At 43.3% G+C, this 27624-nt stretch overlaps 1 protein-coding gene across 1 annotated transcript; it reads right to left on the reverse strand.

The window, feature by feature from the left end:
- Positions 1 to 647: 647 nt before the first annotated feature.
- On the reverse strand, positions 648 to 27398 carry LOC144494082 (gamma-aminobutyric acid receptor subunit rho-1-like). Its single transcript, XM_078213659.1, has 8 exons — positions 27380 to 27398; positions 19460 to 19527; positions 17252 to 17475; positions 10460 to 10542; positions 7791 to 7931; positions 3896 to 4048; positions 2169 to 2365; positions 648 to 947 (listed from the first exon to the last, which is right to left on the reverse strand). Exons 1-8 carry the CDS (start codon positions 27396 to 27398, stop codon positions 648 to 650), a joined length of 1185 nt encoding a protein of 394 aa, XP_078069785.1.
- Positions 27399 to 27624: the final 226 nt, after the last annotated feature.

The following is a 27624-nucleotide window of genomic DNA, read 5'->3' on the forward strand; positions in this document are numbered from 1 at the left end:
AGATGCACGTTTCAGATTGCTCTGCGTTTACTGCAAGATAGATAATTAGACACAGATAATCTTAATTATAAAAGTCTTGCCCTACAGGGTTTGCATCATTAACTGTGTTGAATGCCTACTGGCAGATGTTTGACCAAAGTCTATGCTGAGCCAACTGTAATGATATGTATAATCCATTGCTCCTTCAAAGAATTCATTCATTTAAAAATAATGTTTTTTTAATATAAAAAGGGCGAGTTGAAGAACAAATGCAAAATTTCTTATCTATGTTAGAAAAAACTTAGAAACTTTCAATATGTTCTTATAATGGAAAAAAACTAAATGCCTATGGACTAATCAGAATAAAATAACTTATCTGAAATACATCTAAAATGACCTAGACCAAACCATCTACCAACCAATGTATCGCATAATTAAGCAACTCGTTCTGAACAGGAAACTTTGAACCACTTAGCTGTATGTCACACATCATCCAGCTCTGCTTACCATATTTCAGACCACAATATGACTGATTGTGGTATTAGCTTGATCCCATCATAGTTGGAAGTTTGAAAACATCGCCCCCCCCGGTAACAATTGCCCCCTCCCAATGAGTTCTTTCTGGAGAGGGATGATAAGACTTTAAAACCTTCTACATGCAGAAATTTCTATGAGTAAATCGACCAATATATCACGTTAAAAAGTGCATAAGCAACTGGAAATATCAGTCTGGAGTATTTATCGATGATGTGGGTGTCAATCCAAATGTATCCTCTTAAGATTTTTTCCTTGTTTTCAGTTGGCTCATCAGCAATTGGTGGATTCACCAGTGTTCTGTCCTGCTTCTCTCCGTTTTGTGGTATATAATCAGGTCCGGCATATTCAGCCAGATTGCTGACCTCCCCGTCACTGTAAGTACGTTCTACCATTAATGGTTTTGGCTGAGGTATTGTACACGTGCAAGGTAGCTGTAACAGGAGACACTAATATTAATGATCAAAATACATAGAAACATACATAGAAAATAGAAGCAGGAGTAGACTGCTCGGCCCTTCCAGCCAGCTCCACCATTCATTTTGATCATGGCTAATCATCAAATTCAATACCCTGATCCCGTTTTCCCCCCATATCACTTGATCCCTTTAGCCCCAAGAGCTATATCTAATTTCTTCTTGAAATCACACAATGTTTTGGCTTCAACTACTTTCTGTGGTAGTGAATTCCACACATTCACCACCCTCTGGGTGAAGAAATTTCTTCTCACCTCCAAAGAGGTGTGGGTTAGATGGATTGGCCATGCTAAATTGCCTCTTAGCGTCCCAAGATGTGTAGGTTAGGGGGATTAGCCACAGGAAATGTATGGGATAGGGCGGGCGAACAGGCCTGGGTAAGGTGCTCTGTCAGAGAGTCGGTGCAGGCTCGATGGGTTGAATGGCTGCTTTGGCACTGTAGCAGTTCTATGATTCCCTATCCTAAAAGGTTTATCCCTTATCCTCAAACTATGACCCTTAGTTCAGGACTCCCCCACCATCGGGAACATTCTTTCTGAATCTACCCTGCCTAATTCTGTTAAAATTTTAAGTTTTCATGTTTGTACGAATACTGAGGATGCTGGAAATCTGAAATAAGAACAAAAATGCTGGAAGTATTCAGCAGATCAGGCAGCATCGGTGGAGATGAACAGAGTTTTAGGTTGATGACCTTCCATCAGCCCCAGGGTAAAAATACAATTCTTTATTATTTTGCCCTGCTTTAAGGGATGCCCTGGGGCGGCATGGTGGCACTGCTGCCTCACAGTTCTAGGGACACGGGTTCGATTCCCAGCTTGGGTCATTGTCTGTGCGGAGTCTGCACATTCTCCCCGTGTCTGCGTGGGTTTTCTCTGGGTGCTCTAGTTTCCTTCCACAGTACGAAAGACATGCTGCTTATGTGCATTGGCCATGCTAAATTCTCCCTTCGTGTACCCGAACAGGCGCCGGAGTGTAGCGACTAGGAGATTTTCACAGTAACTTCATTGTTGTGTTAATGTAAGCTTACTTGTGACACTAATAAGTAAGCTTTAAACCTTAAAGAAATGTTAGTGTAAACGATTAGACACTAAGGATCGACTTCAGATGATTAATATGTTGACCCCACAGGATGAAACAAAAATAAGTAGTCAAAGGACAACATGATACTCATTTTCTCACCTTTTCCCGTAGCTTTCTTTCCTTTCTCTCTTGTACTGTAGTTAGGTAATTCACAGCTGCGTACTCCAACACCGAGAGAAAAACAAACACAAAACTAACCCACAGGTAAATGTCCACAGCTTTAATATAGGACACCCTTGGCATGGAAGCATTCACACCCGTGATGATGGTGGACATAGTTAAAACTGTCGTTATACCTGGAATTATAGGGAGAGGACATGCTTTACAAATTCATAATCAAGAATTTAGACAATTCTGACAAAAGGTATGATCGCTAATTGTACTGATGCAAACGTATCCAGTTATCCGTTAGCTTTGTTTCAAACTGAGAAACCGTAAAGGAGGACCAAGATCCACTATAATGACATTATCAAGACAAAAAAGTTTAGATAAAAAGTAACATAAGAAGTAGTAATAGAAAACCTGGGCTTTAAAACGTATAGGTAACAGAAGGAATGGAAAACTGAGCGAGGTGCGCAGTTCTCAAGTTTTGGGAAAGAATAAGTTAAATTAGGAGAAGATGCATCTAAATTTTGAGTGATAAAGAAGATCTTAAAAGGAACAAAGAAGGAAAGGTAAGAGGAGCAATAACAATAAGCCATAATCTATTCAGAAAGAAGCACAAGGTAATGACTGTGAGAGGGAGTTGGGGGATAGGGGGAGGTTAGTAATTAAGGGATTAATCACTGCAGCATTGTTATAGCGATTATCTCTGAAAAATTGCACCTCAACAAGTATCTTTACATTGTCCCACAAGTATATCACTATATATTCAACAGGGTGAACAATTGTACAATCTACAATGATAGAGGACACCTTCCTCAATCTGGGCTCGGCAAATAATAGCAAATGGGACATGCGCTCTCATCAGCTCAATTTTTCAATATCTACTGTGCTTAGTCAATCCACTGATAGCTCCCTAATAAGAGAAAAGATTCAGGAAGGAAGTCTTAGATATGCTTTGCCTCTAATTTCAATTGATTCTCAGCTGTGTAAGTAGCACTCTCACGTCTGAGTCAGAAGGTTGCACGTTTAAGTTTTACTCTGGAAACTTGAGCACAAAATCGAGGCTGACACTGCAGTGCACTGTGGGGAGTCTGCTGCACTGTCAGAAATGATGTCTTTCAACTGAGGCATTAGAATGAGAATGCGATCCCCACATCAACTTCAGCCGGCTAAGCTCTCTGAAGGAATACACCATTAGACTTTTGATTCTGTACTTTGGACTCGTGTGAAACAATAATAATTATTTTTTCTGTGGTCCTCACCCTCTACCTCTTTCTTTCCTTTATCCCTCTTTGATTGTGTGAATATACCGGGGTTACTTTGCAAACCCTCTTCCTGTGTTTGAGTATTTATAAAATAAACAAATCTTATGACTTTACCCTATCTCAAGTTTGTGATGGGGTTATTAACAGAGGATTTGATCACCACAAAGTGTGGGGGAAATTAGGCCACCACTTAAAAAGGGGGAAGTAAAAAAAAACCACCTTTCTGGAGAGGAGGAATTAGGACTGTTTTAAATTAAGTCTTCTCCTTTTTGGAACACTTAGAAACGTCTAAAAGTCCAAAACTACCTGTAGAATGGTAGCAGATGGACCCACATTCCTCTCTACACTCCTGTTGACACTTCCACAAGGTCTTAGCCACTCTGAGCTGAATTCCACCAGGACACAAACATTTACTGCATCTTATTGGTGTTGCTGCTTTGGTTCTGATTTTCTTACCTAATGGAACTCTGGCGGGTACAGCTCGACGATCAATCCAGAATGAAACCCAGGACAGCATGACCATCAGGGTCGCTGGGAAGTAGGTCTGTAGCAAGAAGAAGAAAATGTGGCGATGCAGTGTAAAATTGATGTACAGGCGATTGTACCAACCTGTGGGTTGACAAAGGAGATGAATGGTCATCATTATGTCCCATTAACTCAGCAATGTTGTGAAGAGAAGGTTTAACATACAGATCATTTTCAGTTTAAACTGAACAAAATAGCCTGTTTAGATGACATTTGAAAATGAAAATGCAATGTAATTTTAATGATGTGGAGATGCCGGCGTTGGACTGGGGTGGGCACAGTAAGAAGTCTCACAACACCAGGTTCAAGTCCAACAGGTTTATTTGGTATCACGAGCTCTCGGAGTGCTGCTCCTTCATCAGGTGAATGGAGAGTTGGGTTTACAAATAGGGCATATATAGACAAAGACTCAATTGCAAGATAATGGTTGGAACGCGAGTCTTTATAGGTAATCGAATCTTTACAGATACACACAAAGTGACTGGAGAGTGGGTTAATCACAGGTTAAAGAGGTATGAATTGTCTCAAGCCAGGACAGTTAATAGGATTTTGCAAGCCCAGGCCAAATGGTGGGGGGTTACACGTAGTGTGACCTGAACCTAAGATCCTGGTTGAAGCCGTACTCATGTGTGCGGAACTTGGCTATCAGTTTCTGCTCGGCGCTTGTGGTGTTTCTTGAAAGCCACCTTGGAGAATGCTTACCCGAAGATTGGAGGCTGAATGCCCTTGACTGCTGGAGTGTTCCCCGACAGGAAGGGAACACTCCTGTCTGGTGATTGTCGAGTGGTGTCCTTTCATCTGTTGTTATAGGAGCAGCAGTCTGAAATCTCGTGATACCAAATAAACCTGTTGGACTTTAACCTGGTGTTGTGAGACTTCTTACAATGTAATTTTAGTTTGTTTAAAATTACAACTTTGATGTCCTCAAGAACAAGATGGACAGCATGGCTGTAGGTAGGGTAGGGGAATGTGGGTGATCACTAGATCAAGTGTACCGAGCCACAAATATAGATGTCATGCCTTGGATTTAGATTCACTGGAGAGTGTGTGCATTCAGAAATATCGTGGGACTGGAACAAAGAACAAAGAACAGTACAGCACAGGAAGGAGGCCCTTTGGCCCACCAAGCCTCCGCCATCACATGACACCTTTCTAAACTAAAGACCTTTTATCCATATTCTTCTATTCCCTGCCTAAGCAAGTATCTGTCAAGACTCCTCGTAAATATTGCTATTATATCTGTTTCTACCACATCCTCTGGCACCACATTCCAAGCACTTACCACCCTCTGTGTAAAAACGTGCCTCTTATATCTCCTTTAAATTTTCCCCCTTTTACCTTAAACCTGTGTCCCCTAGTAATTGGTATTTCTACCCTGGGAAAATGACTCCAACCATTAATTCTATCCATGCTTCTCATAATTTTGTAAACTTCCATCAGGTCGCCCCTCAGCCTCCATCGCTCAACTGAAAACAAACCAAGTTTGTCCAATCACTCCTCACAGCTAATACCCTCCAAACTATGGGGAGGAATTGCAGAGACACGAACTAGAATTTTCCACACAGCTTTGAAAGTGACAAAGGTAGCAAAAGATAGCAAAATTGCTGCATCACTGTCCAACAAAGGTAGGAAATGAACCAAGATAATTATCAGGCAGTTTATTTTAACCTTTGCTGTCAGTAAATCTCTTGCATTCATAATATGGCATAAAACACCTTGAAAAGTGATGGCTCAGACAGGGAGCTGTCAACATCCAGTTGCGCTCGATTAACATGTTTCTAGGTAAATGTAATGTGATAGATGTTTATACATAATTAAGGACCCTCCCCCCCCCCCATGCACCCTGGACATACTTTCTTCCACCTTCTTCCATCAGGAAAAAGATACAAAAATGTGAGGTCACGTACCAACCAACTCAAGAACAGCTTCTTCCCTGCTGCTGTCAGACTTTTGAATGGACATACCTCACACGAAGTTGATCTTTCACTGCACCCTAGCTATGACTGTAACATTACATTCTGCACTCTCTCCTTTCCTTCTCTATGAATGGTATGCTTTGTCTGTATAGCAAGAAACAATACTTTTCACTGTATACTAATACATGTGACAATAATAAATCAAATCAAAACAAATCAAAACATGGATTGTCATAAGGTGTTTGATAAAAGACTTGGGGCTTGATTCTTCTCCATAATTGTACCCAAAATCAGCCTTGAGAGATCTGTGCACAGGAACCCCCAGGTTCCAGAACATTCTTTAGAACTAACAAAAAAAACTAACAAAACAAAATTAGAACTCTGCCATTAAGTAGATATTGCCTCTCCTCATTTCTTCCACCAAAGTGCATCATGTTACATTTTGCTGTGTTAAATTCCATCTGTGATTTGTCTGCCCACACTGCAAGCCAACCATCTTCTGTTGCAGTCACTTGGTGTCATCTTCAGAGTTAGCTGCACCTCCCAGTTTAGAAATATCAACAAATTTTCAAATTTTGCAATGTACTCCAATATCCCAATTCATTTATGTATGTCAAAAAAGCAGTGATCCTAGCACTGAGCGTCGGGGAGCACCACTGTCTGCAATCTTCCAGTCTGAGAAATAACCTTTTATGACAACTCATTGTTTTCTGCCCTTAAGCCATTTTTCATTAAATCCAAGCCGACACTAACGCTGCTACTCCATGATCTTCAATTTTATGTGATACTTTGTCAAACGCTTACTTAAAATCCATAAAGGCAATGTCCATTGTATTTCCTTCATCAACAAATTCAAGTAGATTATTCCAATGTGATCTGCCTTTCACAAATCCATGCTGGTTGTCCTATTAACTCAACCTCTCCAAGTACCTACTGATTTTTTTGCCTTGATTATAATTTAAGTTTTAAGTTTACTTATTAGTGTCACAAGTAGGCTTACATTAACGCTGCAATGAAGTTACTGTGAAAATCCCTTGGTCGTCGGCACCTGTTCGGGTACACTGAGGGAGAATTTAGCATGGCCAATGTGCCTAACCAGCATGTCTTTCAGACTGTGGGAGGAAACCAGAGCTCCCGAAGGAAATCTACGCAGACACAGGGAGAATATGCAGACTCCACACAGACAGTGACCCAAGCCAGGAATCGAACCCAGGTCTCTGGCTGTGTGAGTCAGCAGTGCTAACCACTGTGCCACTGTGCCACCCATTTATACAATCTCACCCACCACTGATTTGAAACTGACCAGCCTGCCATTACTAGGAATGTCCTTATGCACTTGTGTGAATTAAGGTGTCACATTTGCTACTTTCCAATCCTCTGGCACTTCATTTGTATCTAGGAAAGATCGGAAGATTATGGCAAGCCTTCCACTCCATTCACCTCACCTCACCTCACCTCCACTCCACCCACCTCCACTGCATTCCACTCCCCTCACCTCCACTCCACCCCCACTCCCTTGAGCAACCTTGGGTGCAAGCCATTTGGACGAGGCGAATTGTCCAAACACATGACTGAACTCCAAATGAAAACTGTGAAGTTTTGAAAATTGCTTATTTTGTTAGTTTAATTTCTTTGTCCAGCATAGTCTTTTGCCTTATTAATGCAGTGAGATTTGACTTCAACATTCCCCCTCATCACTCGCCCCATCTATTTGCCACACCTGTTCCATGCTATCCATCTCCCCTGCACCATCCCTCCTACCCCCCCGGACATGAAAGCAACAAAACTACATATTCAGATTGGATCCAAGACACTAATTACTTTGATTTAAGTTAAAAAATATACAAATTAAAACATGAACTTGAAAAGAAAAATATCTCCCTAAAAAGAATTTAAAATAAATATACGACCTGTACTACTGTAAAAGGCCAGCTTGGTGGTTGTGCGGAATTCTTGTATCATGAACTGAGATAGAGAAATCTTTTCGTCTGTCGTCAATGAATTATTGCCGCTCTTCCAGTACAGCATGAGGTCATCATCAGTGTATGCATCTGGAGAGAACATGGATCAAAGGCAATATGGTTTTAGTAGTTTGGATAAATAGGATAGGGCTCAATTAAATAATCCTTGCAGTGCTGATATAATATGATGAAATGTATACATGTTGTAAAATCTCTGCAGAGACTAAAACAAACCATTGACCAGAAACTGAACTGGATTAGCCACATAAATACTGTAGCTACAAGAGCAGGAGAGTAGCTGGGAATTCTGTGGTGAGTAACTCACTTCCTGACTCCCCAAAGCCTGTCCCCAGTCTACAAGGCACCAGTGATGGAATACTCTCCACTTGCCTGCATGAGTGCAGCTCGAACAACACTCGAAAAACTCAATACCACTCAGGGCAAAGCAGCCCGCTTGACTGGCAGCTTGTACAGCTCCTTAAATATTCCCTCCCTCCACTGTCAATGCAGAGTGACAGAAGTGTGCATCATCTGCAGCCAATCGCAAAAGCTCCTTCAACAGCATTCTACCATCTAGAATAAGGGCAGCTGACGCCTGGGTACACCACCACCTGCAGGTTCTCCTCCAAGCCACACACCATCCTGAATTGGTACTGTATCGCTGTTCCTTCACTGTTGCTGGGTCAAAATCCTAGGACTCCCTCCCTAACAGCATGGTGGATCTACCTACACTCGGTGGATGGCAGTGGTTGAAGAACCATGCCTGGAATTCTCTGGTCTCACACGCCCTGCTTTCGCTGCCAGTGAGAATGGAGAATTTGGCGCTCAGCCAAATCTTCACTCACAGCAGCGGGACCGGATAATACCAGTCATGGGCGAGGCTGGATAATTCCGGCTCACTTTTCAAGATTTAGGACGGGCAATAAATGCTGGCCTTGCCAATGACTGTCATATCCCATGAATAAATTATTAAAATAACCAGCTAAGAATCTGGCCTTGCAATATAGTGTAGCATTTCACATTATAGTTGATAGAATGGCAGATATTAGGTGCAGCACAAAGATAATCTTTATAACAGATATATTTTAAATGAAATGTGAGTCGTTAGCATGGGATATGGGATCTTGGGTTTCATAAGTAGAGGTATTGAATGAGAAAGGCAAGGATGTTGGGCTAAACATGTATAAAACTCTGGTTAGGCCACAACTTTGTAGCCAGCTCTGGTCACCAGACTTTAGTAAGGATGTGAGCTCTTGAGAGAGTGCAAAGGTAGTTTACTAGAATTTACGAGGTATTCTGCGATTCTATTCTAACCAGCATGGAGGGGACTGGTTCTGGGAAGCCCAGTTGTGACTCCAAGTGTGTTGGGAGTGGATAGCATTTCTGCCTGGGAGTCTGAGTCTATGGGAAATTGAACTTTAACTGCCATACCTCAGTTAGGTGCTGCGTGAAGGCATGAGAGAGAGTTCAGGAAAGATTCACAAGAATGGTTCCAGGGATGAGGAACTTCAGTTATGAAGATGAGAAGTTAGCACTGTTTTCCTTGGAGACGAGAAGACTGAGAGGAGATTTAACAGAGACATTCAAAATCATGAGGGGTCTGGACAGAGACAGGGAGAAACCGTGCCCACTCATGAAACTGGAGAACGAGAGGGCACAGATTGAAAGCAGTTGGTTAAAGAAGCAAAAGCGACCTGAGTAAAAACATTTTTATGCGGTGAGTGATTAGGTTGCGCAATGTGCTGCCTGAGTGAGAGTGTGGCGGAGGCAGATTCAACTGAAGCATTCAAAAGGGAATTAGATAGTTATCCGAAAAAGAAGAATATGCAGGGTTGGGGGGAGGGGTGGGGTGGAGGGGTGGGAGCTGGCAATAAGTGAACTGCTCATTCAGAGAGCTGGTGCAGAGACAATGGCTTCCTTCTGCCCTGGAACAATTCAGTAATTCTGTGAAGATTGGGCAGCACAGAACCCATCTGCTGGCACCAAAGGAAAGCTGCTGGTGCTGAGGTAAATCTGGGACAGGATGTTCTCAGGGTCTCCTTGGCTGAGAGAAGGTAGCCTGGGGCAGTGGAAGCCGTACTTTCTGTGGCCACGATGAGCTTTCCTGCTCCTCCTCACTCCACAGAAAGTTGCTTCACTTACTTTCAGTGGCATTGCTGGCTTCATAATAACTATAGGAGTGGTCACTGTGGGCGCCCTACTCAGGACTCGGTCCAAAGGTCATTAGGACGCCATGAAATCTGAATTACATGTAGTAGGGTGGAGCCCCAACTATCCCTATTTTAAAAATGTGTCATGGGACTGAACGCCATTGGTAACGCTAGCATTTATTGGCCATCTCTAATTGTCCCTGTGGTTTTCGGGGATCTTCCGACAAAGTTACCACAGACTCTTGGCACAGACCTGGACACTCATCCCTCTGTGCTCTTGCAGCCACCTCATTCTAATCCTCTAATTAATTCACTACCACAACAGTGTTCAAAACATTTGGAACTATTTCATACTTCGAAGAGAACATTAAGTTACATTATGAATTTCCTGCTGAGGTGATTCGATTTTTGCCACAAGCGAGTTTAACGAAATGATTAAGTTTTGACGTGACACAACGCCTGACTTACAGCTTTCAATTTCCAGTGAGCAGCTCTGGGTATCGAGTGGAAAGCGACTGAAGTCCATATAACACATTGACGTTACTGTAACCCTGTAAGCAACATATCAATTACTGTGACTATTGGTGTGAGCTAAAACACAAATGCACTAATGCTCAGCAGTAGGGTTGCCCACCCTCCAGGAATTAAAAGTCAATCTCCAAGACACTGTCACGTGCAACTCTGGAGAAAAACCATCGGGACATTAAAAAATATTTTTTTTACATATTCTTTGAACATTTCTCTTTACCAGTTATAAAAATATTTTAAAAATGAGGGGTGGGGGAGATGTTGAATTGACTCAGTCAAGCATCATCCAATTGGATAATGAGTCCTTTTGCTTTCCAATTGGCATTGGAAAGCAGTGCATCACAAGGAAGGATGTGTTGGTTGACTAATGGCTGGAGTACGGGGAGGTTTTGGCATAGTGACATTGTCACTGGACGAGTGATCCAGAGACCCAGGATAACATTCTGGGCATTTGGTGAAATTTGAATTCAGTAAAAATTTGGAATTACATGTCTAATGATGACAATGAAACCATTGTCGATTGTCGTAAAAACCCAAGTGGTTCACTAATGTCATTTAGGGAAGGAAATCTGCCATCCTTACTGGTTTTGCCTACGTTTAACTCCGGGCCCAGCAATGTGGTCGACTCTTAAATGTCCTCTGAAATGACCTCAGTTCAAGGACCCTTAGGGATGGGCAATAAATGCTGGCCCAGTCAGCGATGCCCACATCACATGAATAAAAATAAATGTGGGCACACAAACCTCTGGGAATACATCTGATCACAGTTGCTAGCCCAACTCAGCAGGGGAGCAGTTGGCAAGAACAGCTCGATTTCACACTCTGTTATCACCAATCTACAATTTTAACACCATTGGGTTTTGATGGTGGATAAGGCTCCTCAAGGGTGAGGTTCTGTAAATAAACCCTCCCTCCACCCCCATGACCTTCCTGACGGGGCTTTTCTTCTCTTGGGAACTCTCTAGCAGCCTGACTTTAGTTCATTTCTGTCAACCAACTAGCACTTACAGCCAGAAACAACCAAGCAGCTGGATAGCAAGATTTAAATAAGATCTGACAGATATGAATTGCCAGAACCCTGACTCAGATTTCCATGAGGGATTACCATCCATTCCTGAAAGCGTTTTAAGTCATTGAATGCAGCTGATTTCCTTTGTGAAATAGAACCATAGAACCATAGAAAATTACAGCTCAGAAACAGGCCTTTTGGCCCTTCTTGTCTGTGCCGAACCATTCTTTGCCTAGTCCCACTGACCTGCACTTGGACCATATCCCTCCACACCCCTCTCATCCATGAACCCGTCCAAGTTTTTCTTAAATGTTAAAAGTGACCCTGCATTTACCACTTTATCCGGCAGCTCATTCCACACTCCCACCACCCTCTGCGTGAAGAAGCCCCCGCTAATATTCCCTTTAAACTTTTCTCCTTTCACCCTTAACCCATGCCCTCTGGTTTTTTTCTCCCCTAGCCTCAGCGGAAAAATCCTGCTTGCATTCACTCTATCTATACCCATCAAAATCTTGTACACCTCTATCAAATCTCCCCTCATTCTTCTACGCTCCAGGGAATAAAGTCCCAACTTATTCAATCTCTCTCTGTAACTCAGCTTCTCAAGTCCCGGCAACATCCTTGTGAACCTTTTCTGCACTCTTTCAACCTTATTTACATCCTTGCTGTAACTAGGTGACCAAAACTATTCACAATACTCTAAATTCAGCCTCAGCAATGCCTTATATAACCTTACCATAACACTCCAACTTTTATACTCGATACTCCGATTTATAAAGGCCAATGTACCAAAGGCACTCTTTACGACCCTATCCACCTGTGACGTCACTTTTAGGGAATTCTGTACCTGTATTCCCAGATCCCTCTGTTCAACTGCACTCTTCAGAGTCCTACCATTTACCCTGTACGTTCTACTTTGGTTTGTCCTTCCAAAGTGCAATATCTCACACTTGTCTGCGTTAAATTCCATTTGCCATTTTTCAGCCCATTTTTCTAGTTGGTCCAAATCCCTCTGCAAGCTTTGAAAACCTTCCTCACTGTCCATTACACCTCCAATCTTTGTATCATCAGCAAATTTGCTGATCCAATTTACCACATTGTCATCCAGATCATTGATATAGATGACAAACAACAATGGACCCAACACCGATCCCTGCGGCACACCACTAGTCACAGGCCTCCACTCAGAGAAGCAATCCTCCACAACCACTCTCTGGTTCTTCCATTGAGCCAGTGTCTAATCCAATTTATTACCTCCCCATGTATACCCAGCGACTGAACCTTCCTAACTAACCTCCCATGAGGGACCTTGTCATAGGCCTTGCTGAAATCCAGGTAGACAACATCCACCGCCTTCCCTTCATCCACTTCCCTGGTAACCTCCTTGAAAAATTCTAATAGATTGGTCAAACATGACCTACCACGCACAAAGCCATGTTGACTCTCCTTAATAAGCCCCTGTCTATCCAAATATTTGTAGATCCTATCCCTTATCACACCTTCAATAACTTGCCCACCACCGATGTCAAACTTACTGGCCTATAATTCCTCGGATTTCTTTTGGAACCTTTTTTAAACAACGGAACAACATGAGCCACCCTCCAATCATCCGGCACCTCCCCTGTGAATATTGACATTTTAAATATGTCTGCCAGGGCCCCTGCAAGTTCAACACTAGCTTCCCTCAAGGTCCGTGGGAATACCCTGTCCGGTCCTGGGGATTTATCCAGTCTGATTTGCCTCAAGACAGTGAGCACCTCCTCCCCTTTAATCTGTAAAGGTTCCATGACCTCCCTACCTGTTTGCCCTATTTCCATAGACTCCATGCCCGTTTCTCAGTAAATACGGATGCAAAAAAACCATTTAGTATCTCCCCCATCTCTTTTGGTTCCATACACAGTCTACCACTCTGGTCTTCAAGAGGACCAATTTTATCCCTCACTATCCTTTTGCTCATAACATACCTATAGAAGCTCTTTGGATTTTCCTTCACTCTGTCTGCCAAAGCAACCTCATGTCTTCCTTTAGCCCTCCTGATTTCCCTCTTAAGTAGCTTCTTGCACTTTTTATACTCCTCGAGCATCTGATCTGTTCCTTGCTGCCTGAACATTTCATACAACTCTCTCTTCCTCTTAATCAGTGTTACAATCTCCCTCGAGAACCAAGGTTCCTTATTCGTATTTACTTTGCCTTTAATCCTGACAGGAACATACAAACTCTGCACTCTCAAAATTTCTCCTTTGAAGGCCTCCCACTTTCCATTTACATCCTTACCAGAGAACAGCCTGTGCCAATCCACACTTCCCAGAACCCTTCTCATTTCATCAAATTTGGCCTTTTTCCAGTTCACAACTTCAACCCGAGGACCAGATCTATCCTTATCCATGATCAGGTTGAAACTATTGGCATTATGACCACCGGATCCAAAGTGTTCCCTCACACTCACATCCATCACCTGCCCTAACTCATTTCCCAATAGGAGATCCAATATTGCATTCTCTCGAGTTGGCACCTCTATATACTGATGTAGAAAATTTTCCTGAACACATTTTACAAACTCTACCCCGTCTAAACCTTTAACAGTATGCGAGTCCCAATCTATATGCGGAAAATTAAAATCCTCTACTATCACAACTTTGTGTTTCTTGCAGTTGTCAGCTATCTCCCTGCTGATTTGCTCCTCCAATTCTCGCTGACTATTGGGTGGTCTATAATACAACCCCATTAATGTGGTCATACCTTTCCTGTTTCTCAGCTCCACCCACAGGGCCTCTGTAGACAAGCTCCCTAATCTATCCTGCCTGAGTACCACTGCAACATTTTCCCTGACCAACAATGCCCCCCCCCCCCCCCCCCCCCTTTTGTCCCTCTGCCTCTATCCCGCCTGAAACATTGGAGCCCTGGAACATTGAGCTGCCAGTCCTGCCCCTCCTGTAGCCAAGTTTCACTCATGGCTATAATGTCATATTTCCATGTGTCTATCCATGCCTTCAGCTCATCTGCCTTCCCCACAATACTCCTGGCATTGAAATAGACACACCTCAAAAGGTTATTTCCACCACACTCAACCCTTCCATTTGTGATTTTGCTTGAACTAACCTGTCTTTTTACCCCTGCTCCACTATCTGCTCTGGCACTCTGGTTCCCATCCCCCTGCAAATCTAGTTTAAACGCTCCCCAATAACACTAGCAAACCTCCCTGCAAGTATATTGGTCCCCTTGTAGTTTAGGTGTAACCCATCTCTCTTGTACAGGTCTCACCTGCCCCAGAAGGGGTCCCAATGATCCAATAAATTGCTGTGAAGTTTCTGTAAAATTGCTACAGTTGCAAAAAGCTGCACAAACAAGATGGACAATGGACAGAGGGCCCGATTTTACCATCAAGTTGCGCCCACTTTCTGGCATGAAAATTTGGTAAAGTCAGCAATGAGGCAAGTAACACAATCTGCGCCCACCTCCGCGCCAGTTCCCCCTTTACCAAGGCCCAAAAATGGTCACGATCGGGACCGCACCCGAAACGTACGTGATGGCCATTTAAATGCATTTGCATGCACTTAAATTGACTTAATGGGCTACACGTCCAACTTTAGACATAGACATAGACATAGAACAGTACAGCACAGAACAGGCCCTTCGGCCCACGATGTTGTGCCGAGCTTTATCTGAAACCAAGATCAAGCTATCCCACTCCCTATCATCCTGGTGTGCTCCATGTGCCTATCCAATAACCGCTTTTACCAGCGGTAACGTGCATTTACCAGCACGCCCCCCTTTACCACCGCGTTCGCCCATCCAGATTCGCTGAGAAACAGACATGCTCTACAGAAGTCCGATTCGGGTGCTCCAGTTAGTGAGGAGGTAAGTGCCGAGCGTCCGACGGCTCTCTGCTTGAGGTCAGTGGAGGAGGGGGAGGGCGTGTGCGCTGCCGCTCTGCCTGGGATCAATGAGGGGGAAGGAAGGTCCGCTGCCACTCTGCCTGAGATTGGTGAGGGACAAGGGGGGGTCTGCAGCCACTCTGCCTGTGATCAGTGAGGGGGATGAGGGGGTCTGCTGCCACTCTGCCTGTGATCAAGGTGGGGGAAGGGGGTGTCTGCTGCCACTGCCTCAGATCAGTGAGGGGAAAGGGGGGGAGGGGCCCACGATTGGCTTGGGTGGTGGAGGGGGTGAGGGAATAAGAGGATCAGTAATGTTGTGGGGGTGGGGCAATGTCTGTGGGGGACAGGGGGAGGCATTATGCGGCCCAGGAATGATGTGGCAGGGGAGCAGCATTCTATCATTTTTTTTCTGCGCACGCGCAGTTGGAGGTGCCGATTGGAGCTGCAGGATTTCAGGCGTGTTAAACCCCACCCACGAGCTTCTTCAGCGCGATACAGAATTGCTGATATTTTTGCAGGCAGAGTGTGTACGGGGGTGCCTCAGACTGGGTCTAAAAGCCGGATCTGAAACACTCCCAGTTTTAAGTCTGCCCAGCACTTAGTATCAAAGTGGTAAAATTGTGCCCAGAGAGTCTGGGAACTTTGATAGACCACAAGACAGCCATAAATCTGCCAGTCCTTGAATGTTATCTGGAAAGCAGTGATTTATGTGCTGAATGGATAGTGTGGATAGATGTGTCTTGTTAGTAATTGGCTATTATAATTACGCAAGCATGGAGTTGCTGTAATTGGTTAAATATTACAATGGGAAACAAATGAAGTAATCACAATTATTGGATATTGATTATCTTTGAATAAGTGTACAGTTGTGATTGGTATAGGTAAATCACTTGTAGCTGAACCAAAGGTATAATTGCCATCGTATTCCTTTGTCCTAGCAGTCTGTATGCCATGTTTGTGGAAACAGGATCCCTTGTTATAGTTGAACAAGGGCCGATTTAAACTCTGAAAAAAAGTCTCCCTGGGGAAGCGAAGAACAGGATGGCTGGATGACTAGTGAAGTTCCCTAACAATTCCCATCAACTTCCCACTGGAAGACAAAATCAAACCTCTCGGATCAGCAGGGAGTCAGTTGCAGAACTGTCTAATCTGCTGCACAGACACTTACAGATGGCCTTCACCCTGGTGATCAAGTGATCTCTTCCCTCAATCTTTCTGCCTCCATACTTTTCCAAGGTAAAGTAGGAGTCAACTCCAATATCAGTCAATACGCTGTCCACACATATATAGTTGATGTATCCTTCAATATTGACAGCACTTTCCACCTCTTCTCCCAGTGAAAAGCAACAACTTTTGAAGTTAGTGAGGGATATTGGGCTGATTTTAAAAGGCAGTGCTAGTGAAATTCCGCCCCCGCCCCATTCGCTAGATTTCTGCATATAAACAGCATATAACCTCCTGTTGCAAAATTGAATGCAAAGTTCGATGAATTGTGTACAGTTTATGACACATGTACTGAAATTTGGCCTTTGCAATTGGGCGTACAACACATGCGGAATTAGAGAATTGCCCAATGAGTGAGTAGCACCACAGCCTGGTTTGAGTCAATAAGTGCAGGGAACACATGAGTTAGTAATCAACCTACTCTTTCTTATTAAAGACTTTACAAAATGATATTTCATTTTAATGTCTGGAATCCTATTGGAGTGGGAACAGGGTCCAATTTTTGTAAAAAAAAGTGAAATGTCCTTTGATATTGACAATAAATATGGATAATGTGAGTAACTATTTCTTCCTTCATTCAGGTTCCTACTGCATGCACTGTGTTTCTCTATATTGTCTGCTTACCTCAAACTGTACAGTACCTTTCCATCAGGATAGACACGCAACATGATATTGTCTGTGGTTGTATCATGTATAAAGGACCGTTTTGAATGTACAAAGAACATATCAGGGACCCAAATCTTTTTAACGAGCCTCCCATCAAAGGTCATACTCAAGTTGTTAGTGCTTGGGAATGAAAGGCGCTCATCTTTCCAGTAATGCCTCAGGTACAACGTCATGGTAAAGTCCTGTGAGAAAAGGTAAAACACGCACAAAAAAAAAATCAGACCATGTTTCTTCTTATTGCAACATACAAGATCCTGAGAGGGACTTGACAGAGTGGATGCTGAAAGGATGTTTCCTCTTGTGGGAGAGACTAAAATTAGGGGATGCAGTTTACAAATAAGGGATCTCTCTTTTAAGATGGAGATGAGAAGAATTTGTTTCTCTCAGAGGGTCATGAATCTTTGGAACTCTCCTTACGGGAGATTGGAGGAGGCCGGGTGAATGTTTATTTTTAAGGCAGATTCTTGATTAACAAGGGAGTCAAAGGTTACCGGAGATAGGTGGAATGTGGAGTTGAGGCCACAATTGAATCAGCCATGATTCAGGCCGGTGAGCCTCACATCTCTAGTGGGTAAGTTGTTAGAAGGTATTCTGAGGGACAGGATCTACAGGCATTTAGAGAGGCAAGGACTGATTAGGGACAGTTAGCATGGCTTTATGAGTGGAAAATCATGTCTCACAAATTTGATTGAGTTTTTTGAAGGGGTAACCGAGAAGGTAGATGAGGGCAGTGCAGTTGATGTTGTCTACATGGACTTTAGCAAGGCCTTTGACAAGGTACCGCATGGTAGGTTGTTGCATCAGGTTAATTCTCAGGGATCCAGGCTGAGGTAACCAAATGGATACAAAATTGGCTTCTTGACAGAAGCCAGAGGGTGGTTGTAGAGGGTTGTTTTTCAAACTGGAGGCCTGTGACCAGCAATGTGCCTCAGGATCGGTGCTGGGTCCACTGTTATTTGTCATTTATATTAATGATTTGGATGAAAATTTAGGAGGCATGGTTAGTAAGTTTGCAGATGACACCAAGATTGGTGGCATAGTGGACAGTGAAGAAGGTTATCGTGGATTGCAACGGGATCTTGATCAATTGGGCCAGTGGGCTGACGAATAGCAGATGGAGTTTAATTTAGATAAATGCAAGGTGATGCATTTTGGTAGATCGAACCAGGGCAGGACTTACTCAGTTAATGGTAGGGCATTGGGGAGAGTTACAGAACAAAGAGATCTAGGGGTACATGTTCATAGTTCCTTAAAAGTGGAGTCACAGCTGGACAGAGTGGTGAGGAAGGCATTCGGCATGCTTGGTTTCATTGGTCAGAACATTGAATACAGGAGTTGGGACGTCTTGTTTAAGTTGTGCAAGACCTTGGTAAGACCACACTTGGAATACTGTGTACAGTTCTGGTCACCCTATTATAGGAAGGATATTATTAAACTAGAAAGAGTGCAGAAAAGATTTACTAGGATGCTACCGGGACTTGATGGTTTGAGTTATAAGGAGAGGCTGGATAGACTGGGACTTTTTTCTCTGGAGTGTAGGAGGCTGAGGGGTGATCTTATCGAGGTCTATAAAATAATGAGGGGCATAGATCAGCTAGATAGTCAATATGTTTTCCCAAAGGTAGGGGAGTCTAAAACTAAAGGGCATAGGTTTAAGGTGAGCGAGGAGAGATACAAAAGAGTCCAGGGGGCAATTTTTTTCATACAGAGGGCGGTGAATGTCTGGAACAAGCTGCCAGAAGTAGTAGTAGAGGCGGGTATAATTTTGTCCTTTAAAAAGCGTTTGGACAGTTACAGGGTAAGATGGGTATAGAGGGATATGAGCCAAATGCGGGCAATTGGGACTAGCTTAGTGGTTAAAAAAAAGGGGCGGCATGGACAAGTTGGGCCAAAGGGCCTGTTTTCATGCTGTAAACCTCTACGACTCTATGATCTTATTTAATGGTGGAGCAGGTTCAAGGGACTGAATGGCCTATGCCTGCTTCTAATTCGTACGTTCACATCTATATGCATACCAACCACAAATGTTATCTTTTTATTCCTCAAGACAGCAAATTCTATAAGATTACTGATACTTTGGAATTAAATCATTTTAACATAGCATGTGAGTACATAGCCAAAGAGTACTGATATATTGTATATTGGTATAGACAGTTAGTGAATTACCATATCCACTTCAGATATACTGTCCAGACTTTCTACCTGTACGTCAACACCAACAGGTATTGATGGACCTGCATGAGGGATAAAAGGTAGGTTAATGTGGCACATATCAGGGAATACTATTTATTTGTTAGAATAAAAGAGTAAAATACTGTGGATGCTGGAGATATAAAATAAAAACAGAAGTGAAAAATGGAAAAACTCAGCAGGTCTGATAGCATCTATGGAGAGAGAAATAAATAACAATGACAGTCTGCACAGGGAACCATTTGATAGGATCTCCCATCCTAGGGTGGCTCGTTGACACAGTGGTTAGCAATGTTGCCTCACAGCGCCAGGGACCCGGGTTCAATTCCAGGCTTGGGACACTGTGTGAAGTTTGTACATTCTTCCCGTGTCTGCGTGGGTTTCCTCTGGGTGCTCCGATTTCCTCCCACAGTCCCAAGATGTATGGGTTACGTGGATTGGCCATGCTAAATTAACCCTACTGTCAGGGGGACTAGCTAGACTAAATGCATGGGGTTATGGGGATAGAGCCTGGTTGGGATTGTGGTCGGTGTAGACTCAATAGGTTGAATGGCCTCATTCTGCACTATCTTATTTTCCTACATATTGTATCTTATTTTCCTACAGGGCCTTGAGGACATTACATACTCACCACTGCATGATGGACTTGTGTTCAAAGTTATTTTTCTATATAAATTTCACAAGGGATAGGTGGCACTGCAAGGTCCAACTGAAAGGCGTGTTCTGTGGCAGTGTGGCCAGACCCCTACTCTGTGACACTGACTTGCAGAATCTCACTGGCTGTCCTGTCTGGAGACAATACATATCTCTTTAACCTGTCTTAATGCTCTCTCCACTCACATTGTTTGTACCTTTAAGACTTGATTAGCTGTAAGTATTCGCATTCCAACCATTATTCTGTAAATTGAGTTTGTGTCTTTATATGCCCTGTTTGTGAACAGAATTCCCACTCACCTGAAGAAGGAGCTTAAGGCTCCGAAAGCTTGTGGCTTTTGCTACCAAATAAACCTGTTGGATCTTAACCTGGTGTTGTTAAACTTCTTACACTGGGGATAGGCAGAACCTCAGAGCTTAGTGACACCTGGTGCTTGTACTAAGAGTCTATATGCAGCTTGATGCAGTCACACACAAAGGGTGATGAGGATGAGGTAATGTTGTGTGTGTTTTTTTCCCCCCTTTTTCTAGAGATTTGTACATTATGTCCTTGTGGACACAGACCATTTTTGATCTCCAGACAAACTGGAAGATGGTTCAGGTGATCACAACAACACAGGAGCCTGACCTACATCACATGCAACAACACAGAGGGCATCATGCACCAGGTTATTATCTACAATGGAGAGGATGAGGAAAGGGCTGTGGATGTAGTTTATATGGTTTATATAGTTTATACTTTAGTAAGGCTTTGAAAAGGTCCCACATGTCAGACTGGTACAAAAACTAAAATCACATGGGATTTGGGGTGGGCTGGCTAGATGGACACCGAACTGGCTTGATTATAGAAGACAGAGTAGCGGTGGAAGGGTGTTGTTCAGAATGGAGATCTGTAGCTAGTGTCATCAAAAAGGAGTAATCTGCCACATGGATGACATCTCCATTCAGAGCTCCACAAGAGAGGAGCATCACAACAGGGCCTGAGAAGTTCTGAAGGTCCTTCTAAGAAGCAGGTCTCATGTTGAGTGACATGTGAATTTGCCAAGACCATCAAACTTCTGGACCATATCATCCAAAGACATGGTGGACCCTCACAAAAGAAAGGCCATTACAGACTTTCCCCAGCTGGAACTGTATCACAGGCATCCAGTGGTTTTTTGGGATGGTAAAGACAAGTTTATCCCTAACTTAGCCACCATCATGAAAGCTCTATGGGTTTTCCTATGGAAAGGCCAGGAATGGTTCTGAGACATTGAACAAAATAATGCCTTTCAATGTAGTCTCTTCGATGTGCTGGTACATTTATGATCCAACATTACCCATTGTAATGGCTGCTGACCCTTCCTCCTCTGGCCGTGACGCAACTCCAGAAGGATGGCAACAGGAAACCAGTATACTTTGCCTCCAGAGTATTAACAGAAACAGAACAATACGACACCATCATCAAGATGTCAAGCTGTCAGATTATCCATTAACAGAACTATTTAATGGGCTTGCCTTTCCACGTAGAGGCCAACCACAAACCCCTCATTACCCCCTTGAATTCTACAGCGATGGTTCAAATGTCCCTATGCATTCCACTTGATCAATACACGGCCATCTACGTTCCAGGCAAGTTTCAATCCACGGCTGATGCTCCCTCCAGAGTTACAGTAGACCAAGCTACTGCCTTGGATGTTATAATTTTCTCAGAAGTGAAAGCATTCTCCTTGACTGTAATGAACCCATTGTCCACCTCCAAGATGTCAGACAAGCACAAAAAAAGAGGAACTGAAATGTGCTCTCAAGTATCTACGAGTTCTGCATACAAGGGTAATCTATAGAGAGTCCGAATAACCGGCTTATCCATAAATACTGTGAACAATGTAGACAACTTATCCATAGTGGATGATCTCTTAGTTTTTGATTACCACTTGGTCATTCCTAAGTCCATGCGAGCAGAGGTCGTCTACAGTCTCCATGGAGATCACCTAGGGCTTGCAAAATGCAGAACAAACATGCTGCAATCTTTGTGGCAGCCAGACATCACACAGGCTGTTCAAGATTTTGTTCTATCCTTCCACACCTGCCGCAATAAACGGCCAGACACACACAGAAACCCCGGTGCCATTCAGTTATTCAAACTGATTTTGGCAGAAATTGGGGCTCAACCTCTTTGATCATCAAGACAAGACATACCTCATTGCTGTAGATTATTACACTAGATGGCTGAACGTAGTCAGGCTCCAAACCATTACAGAGGAGTCAGTGGTAAGGTGCTGAAGACCATCTTCTATACACATGGCTTCCTGATAAAATCATCTCAGATAATGCTCCATAATTTGCTAATGACCACTAATGACCACTTCAGGAAACTCACAATGGGATCACCCATATCATCAGCTCCTCTCTTCATCCACAAGCTAGTGGGGAGGCTGAACGAATGGTCAGGACCAACAACCCCGATGTCTAAGAATCCAGACTGGCATTTAGTCCTGTTGCACTATTGAGCCAAGCCTCGAGTTAATGGATTCTCTCAAGGGCCAATGTCTAAAGACAGCTGTTCCTCTACTGCTAAAGGTAATGTTACCCTGGCCAACCACAGGGGGATGAGAAATAAGGAACTGAGCCTCCATAAGAAACACCAACAAAGATATAATTCCAAACATGGGGCCAAAACCCTACCATCCTTAACTTTAGACCACAGAGTTCGGATCCATGATCATCAGAAAGTGTCATCCTTACCAGAATGGAACACCCTTGCTCTACTCAGTCCAGGCACCTTCTGGTACTTTCTGATGCGGAGATGCCGGCGTTAGACTGGGGTAAACACAGTAAGAAGTTTAACAGCACCAGGTTGAAGTCCAACAGGTTAAATGTGGATTACAGGGTCAAAGGTAGGGTTCTGAAGACTGTGGAGGAACAGAGAGAGCTTGGGGTCTATATCCACAGATCTCTAAAGGTTGCCACTCAAGTAGATAGAGCTGTGAAGAAGGCCTATAGTGTGTCAGCTTTTATTAACAGGGGGTTGGAGTTTAAGAGCCGTGTGGTTATGCTGCAACTGTACAGGACCTTGGTGAGACCACATTTGGAATATTGTGTGCAGTTCTGGTCACCTCACTATAAGAAGGATGTGGAAGCGCTGGAAAGAGTGCAGAGGAGATTTACCAGGATGCTGCCTGGTTTGGAGGGTAGGTCTTATGAGGAAAGGTTGAGGGAGCTAGGGCTGTTCTCTCTGGAGCGGAGGAGGCTGAGGGGAGACTTAATAGAGGTTTATAAAATGATGAAGGGGATAGATAGAGTGAACGTTCAAAGACTATTTCCTCGGGTGGATGGAGCTATTACAAGGGGGCATAACTATAGGGTTCGTGGTGGGAGATACAGGAAGGATATCAGAGGTAGGTTCTTCACGCAGAGAGTGGTTGGGGTGTGGAATGGACTGCCTGCAGTGATAGTGGAGTCAGACACTTTAGGAACATTTAAGCGGTTATTGGATAGGCACATGGAGCACACCAGGATGATAGGGAGTGGGATAGCTTAATCTTGGTTTCAGATAAAGCTTGGCACAACATCGTGGGCCGAAGGGCCTGTTCTGTGCTGTACTGTTCTATGTTCTATGTTTATTTGGTAGCAAAAGCCACATAAGCTTTCGGAGCTCCAAGCCCCTTCTTCAGCCCCTTCTTTCTGATGCAACAGATGAGCCCTCATTTCAGTTGTACCCACCACACCACAAGTCTTTGATTACCACATGGTGTGGGATGAAAACTCTAAGGATACAATGAGCAGCTTGCGAGTTGCTTTCCCACCCTGGGAGCCATTTCCAGACCACTGGCTCGGTGGGACAGTTACAATGACCCAGCCCAGAAGGATGGTGAAGGCTCTTCAAAGATTTAACATCTAACTGGCAGGGGGATGAGGTGACAGAGTCGATGTAAAGTAAATAGTTTAAAGTAAATGTGATGTGAATAGTTTGCACATAACTAACACTATAATTTTTAAAATAGCAATAGTATACTGGGGGGTGGTGTAGTGTAATATGTTAGAATAGATATGCTAGTGAGTGATGTATCTGTCACATCAGCAGTGATGTGCTAGACATTCAGTACAGCAGGCAGGCAGTGCTCAGGGAATTATGCCGACTTAGTAATTCATCTTGTATATATTGTACATGGCAAAAATAAATGAGTTCTGAGTAACAATCTGACTCAGGCTAAAAACCCTCTTCATAAGACACATGACCTTGCATGTCCAAAGGAAGTCGAAACTTCCCAGGCAATTCCTATGTAGTTAGTGAGTGGGGGCTTCCAAGGGGTGGGTCCTCCAGATCATTTTCCTGGATATGACCAAAACGTTGGCTCTATTCTCTCTCTACAGATGCTGTCAGACATGCTGAGATTCTCCAACATTTTCTGTTTTTGTTTCAGATTCCAGCATCCACAGTATTTTGCCTTTACTCTGCTTTTATATTCTTGTTTGCATGTTCCAGCACCTCAGTCCGCACCGTTACCAATAAACTTGATTACTTCTCTCACTATTTCTACTGTATTGCTTCCTAAGCTGCTGCAAGTTTTTAAAAATCTAACTCCAAGTAACAATCGAAGATCAAGATATGATATGAAAATAACAAAAAGTCTGAGTTTAAAATGGTGACTGAATAATGTCGAAATAGTATTTTGTGTGAATAAGAAGAATAAGAATAAGAAGAAAATCATTGGTTTAAAAATGAGCTAAAGACTCCTTCACATAAATTATGGTGTTCAGGGCAGAATTTGTGCTTTTACTAAAATAAGACTAACTACAGTTTTCTTTCAACGTACCGGACAACATTAGAATTGTTACATTTCTGAGCTGTTGTTTCATTTAAAACAAATGCACTTGTTTTATTTAAAATATGAATTATCTGGAAGACCATCTGTCATTCAGGGAAGTTAAACAAATTACTGCAGAATCTAATCCAGTGGGTCAAAACTGCATTTCCTTTAATCCTTCTTTTTGGAAGAGCCAACTGATTATTATTAAAATGTAAGCCAATGTGAAGGGGTTTTTCTTCCTGACCGGTGTGAGATTAAATTCATAAGACATTTGTTAGATCAATACTATAATAATTAATTGGAATATGCAGCAAGGAGATGTAATCTTAATGATAGCGATGATTCACTGCTATTAGAATTGGGCAACATTAAACATTCAGGGGGAAAATTTGTTTGCATAGCTGTGCCTGGAATGGTTTTTTAAAATCAATTCAATGAGGAACACAGCAAAGGCTGCACATATAGTAATCTATGGTGCTCTCTACCCCTGGGGAGTCTATGTACCCTTCGAAGGGTCATCCAGGCTCAAAACATTGGTTCTATTCTCTTTCCACAGATGCTGTCAGGCCTGCTGAGATTTTCCAGCATTTTCTGTTTCTGTCTCTCAACAGCTATGACTGGAACTCATCACTGTTACTGATCAAAACCTTTCCAACTTGTCAGTTTCATTGGTGATCCTGGCAAACCGCTGACAGGTAGGGCGAACAGGCCTGCTGGCTGAGGAAATTAGAAATGAGGGTTATAACGGTTCTCAATTGGCTTTTTAATTACCTTAATAACTTACCTCACAAATCGAAGGGGGTTCCCCACTCAACTTTAACCCACTGCGCAGAAACTTAGAAATGGGTGGGATGATGTTCAAATCCCAGTCTGGCTGCAATTCCAGGGTATTTAACTCTTTGCATGAGGGCAAAACTTTTCCCCTCACCTGCCTGGGGAACTCCATTTGTGGGCACGATTTTACAAGCATTGGAACTAAGAATTTATGTTAATGACTTAAAAATCTCTAAGATTTCAAAACAGTTTTTAAGGGATGCACAAGAGCAGGGAATCTCTCCGAATTTACCTCTTCCCTGCTGTAATGCTTATCATGAGAGCTGAATTCAGAGAGTAGGTGAAGCTAACTCCCATCGTGTGTCATTATAACTGGAACTCAAAGATCCTGGCTCACTGAATCCCGCTACCCATAAGGAGAAAACTCATGTTTCTTGTTCTTGAGTGAAGCAACCTAGAAATTGAAACATTGCTTTATTAAATATTGACGATGCATCTCGGCGCAGCAGGAGGCCGTTCGGCCCATTGTGTCTGTACCTGCTCTCCAAACACCTGTGGAAATTAATTTGGGTCTGACCTCTTTAAAATTGTGTGTAATTTCTGACTTCCTGAATCCAGAGAAAATAAAGCCAATTTGGAAATTGGCATGAAAGTGGCGCTAGTCGCAGCAGACGTAGTGACAATGGGCTTCATACAACTGAGTGGTAGTTTCAAAACATAGTGGCAGCGATTTTACTGGCTCACCCTGCCCATCGATGTCCGATTCCTCGCCTCTCATGACCTTACTGGCACCGGATGTCTGGCGCATTCAGCCTCCCGCCCATTTCCGGCGAGTGGCTGAATAATGTGTTAAATTCATTTAAATCATCATTAACATTAGCAATCGTCCGGGCTTGTTTGCCTTTATGGCCTCACCAAGAGAGGTTCACTCCGGCAAGGAAAACCCCGGGTCCCCAGCAATGGAGAACAGTCTTTTTTGGCCTCGCCGGTAGAACCAGAGCCCATTGTGGCCCCCAGGAGGTGTTGAGGGCAAGGGGGAGTTCCACTTGGGCAGTGCCAGACTGGCAGTGCCAGCCTAGCACCCTCATACTGCCCACCAGGCTCCTTGACACTGCCCACAGCGGGGAGGGCCTGAAGGGGACAGGTGGCTGAGTCGAGACTGGCTGCAACAGCAGAGGCCTGATAGAATCTCTCTCTCTCTCTCTCTCTGTCAGGCCTCTGCTGTTGCAATAATGCATGTGCAGCCACAAAAGTCTGCACACGCGCAATAGCTCCATCTGCTGCTAGAGCAAGCCAGCTGGCTATTTAAGCCCCACCCACTACCTCAGTGGCTGGAAATGGTCTAGCCCGTTTTTTCATTGTCTAAGTGCATAAGATTCGAAGTAAAGACATGCCCACAAAACGGATCTGAAACTCTCCCGTGTTCAAGATAGCTAGACACTTAGAATTTTTCTTGTAAAATCGCCCCCAGTCTGTGAGGGTGCATTGACTCAATTTGTTTTCAATTTTAACAGCCAGTCAGATGTTAACCTGCTTATCTGACTATTAACTATTCAAACTAAATGTTTAAATCAAAAAATCCAGCTGTGCTTTTATATGACTGATAATGTCAACTTCATGCATTGGCATTAGAATATTGCTAGGTACAAGTTACACATGAATGGCTGTTGACTCCTACCTCCAAATCCAGGTCTCATTGTGAAGTCATGATCATCCACTCTGAGAAGTTGCTCAGATTTTGTCAAATACGATTTTGTTACGTCTGCACTCCTCTTTAGTATAGGACTGTAAGGAAAAATGTAATTGAATTCAACAATGAATAAAAAGCAGTTACCAGATCTATCAATCTATCTATAGGGCCAAAATTCTCTGGTCTTGTTTGCCCTGCTACCACTGCTAGCGAGAATGGAAAATTTGGCACTC

Source organism: Mustelus asterias, chromosome 5, assembly GCF_964213995.1.
Source record: "Mustelus asterias chromosome 5, sMusAst1.hap1.1, whole genome shotgun sequence".
NCBI lineage: Eukaryota > Metazoa > Chordata > Chondrichthyes > Carcharhiniformes > Triakidae > Mustelus > Mustelus asterias.

What these genes read in the sequence shown, in the direction of transcription:
- LOC144494082 (XM_078213659.1), bottom strand. An exon ending in GTATATCTGAAGTGGATATG is followed by an intron (nt 17,476 to 19,459) that starts GTAATTCACTAA and finishes CTTTTCTCACAG; the next exon opens with GACTTTACCATGACGTTGTA. An exon ending in AAGGTACTGTACAGTTTGAG is followed by an intron (nt 10,543 to 17,251) that starts GTAAGCAGACAA and finishes TGTTGCTTACAG; the next exon opens with GGTTACAGTAACGTCAATGT.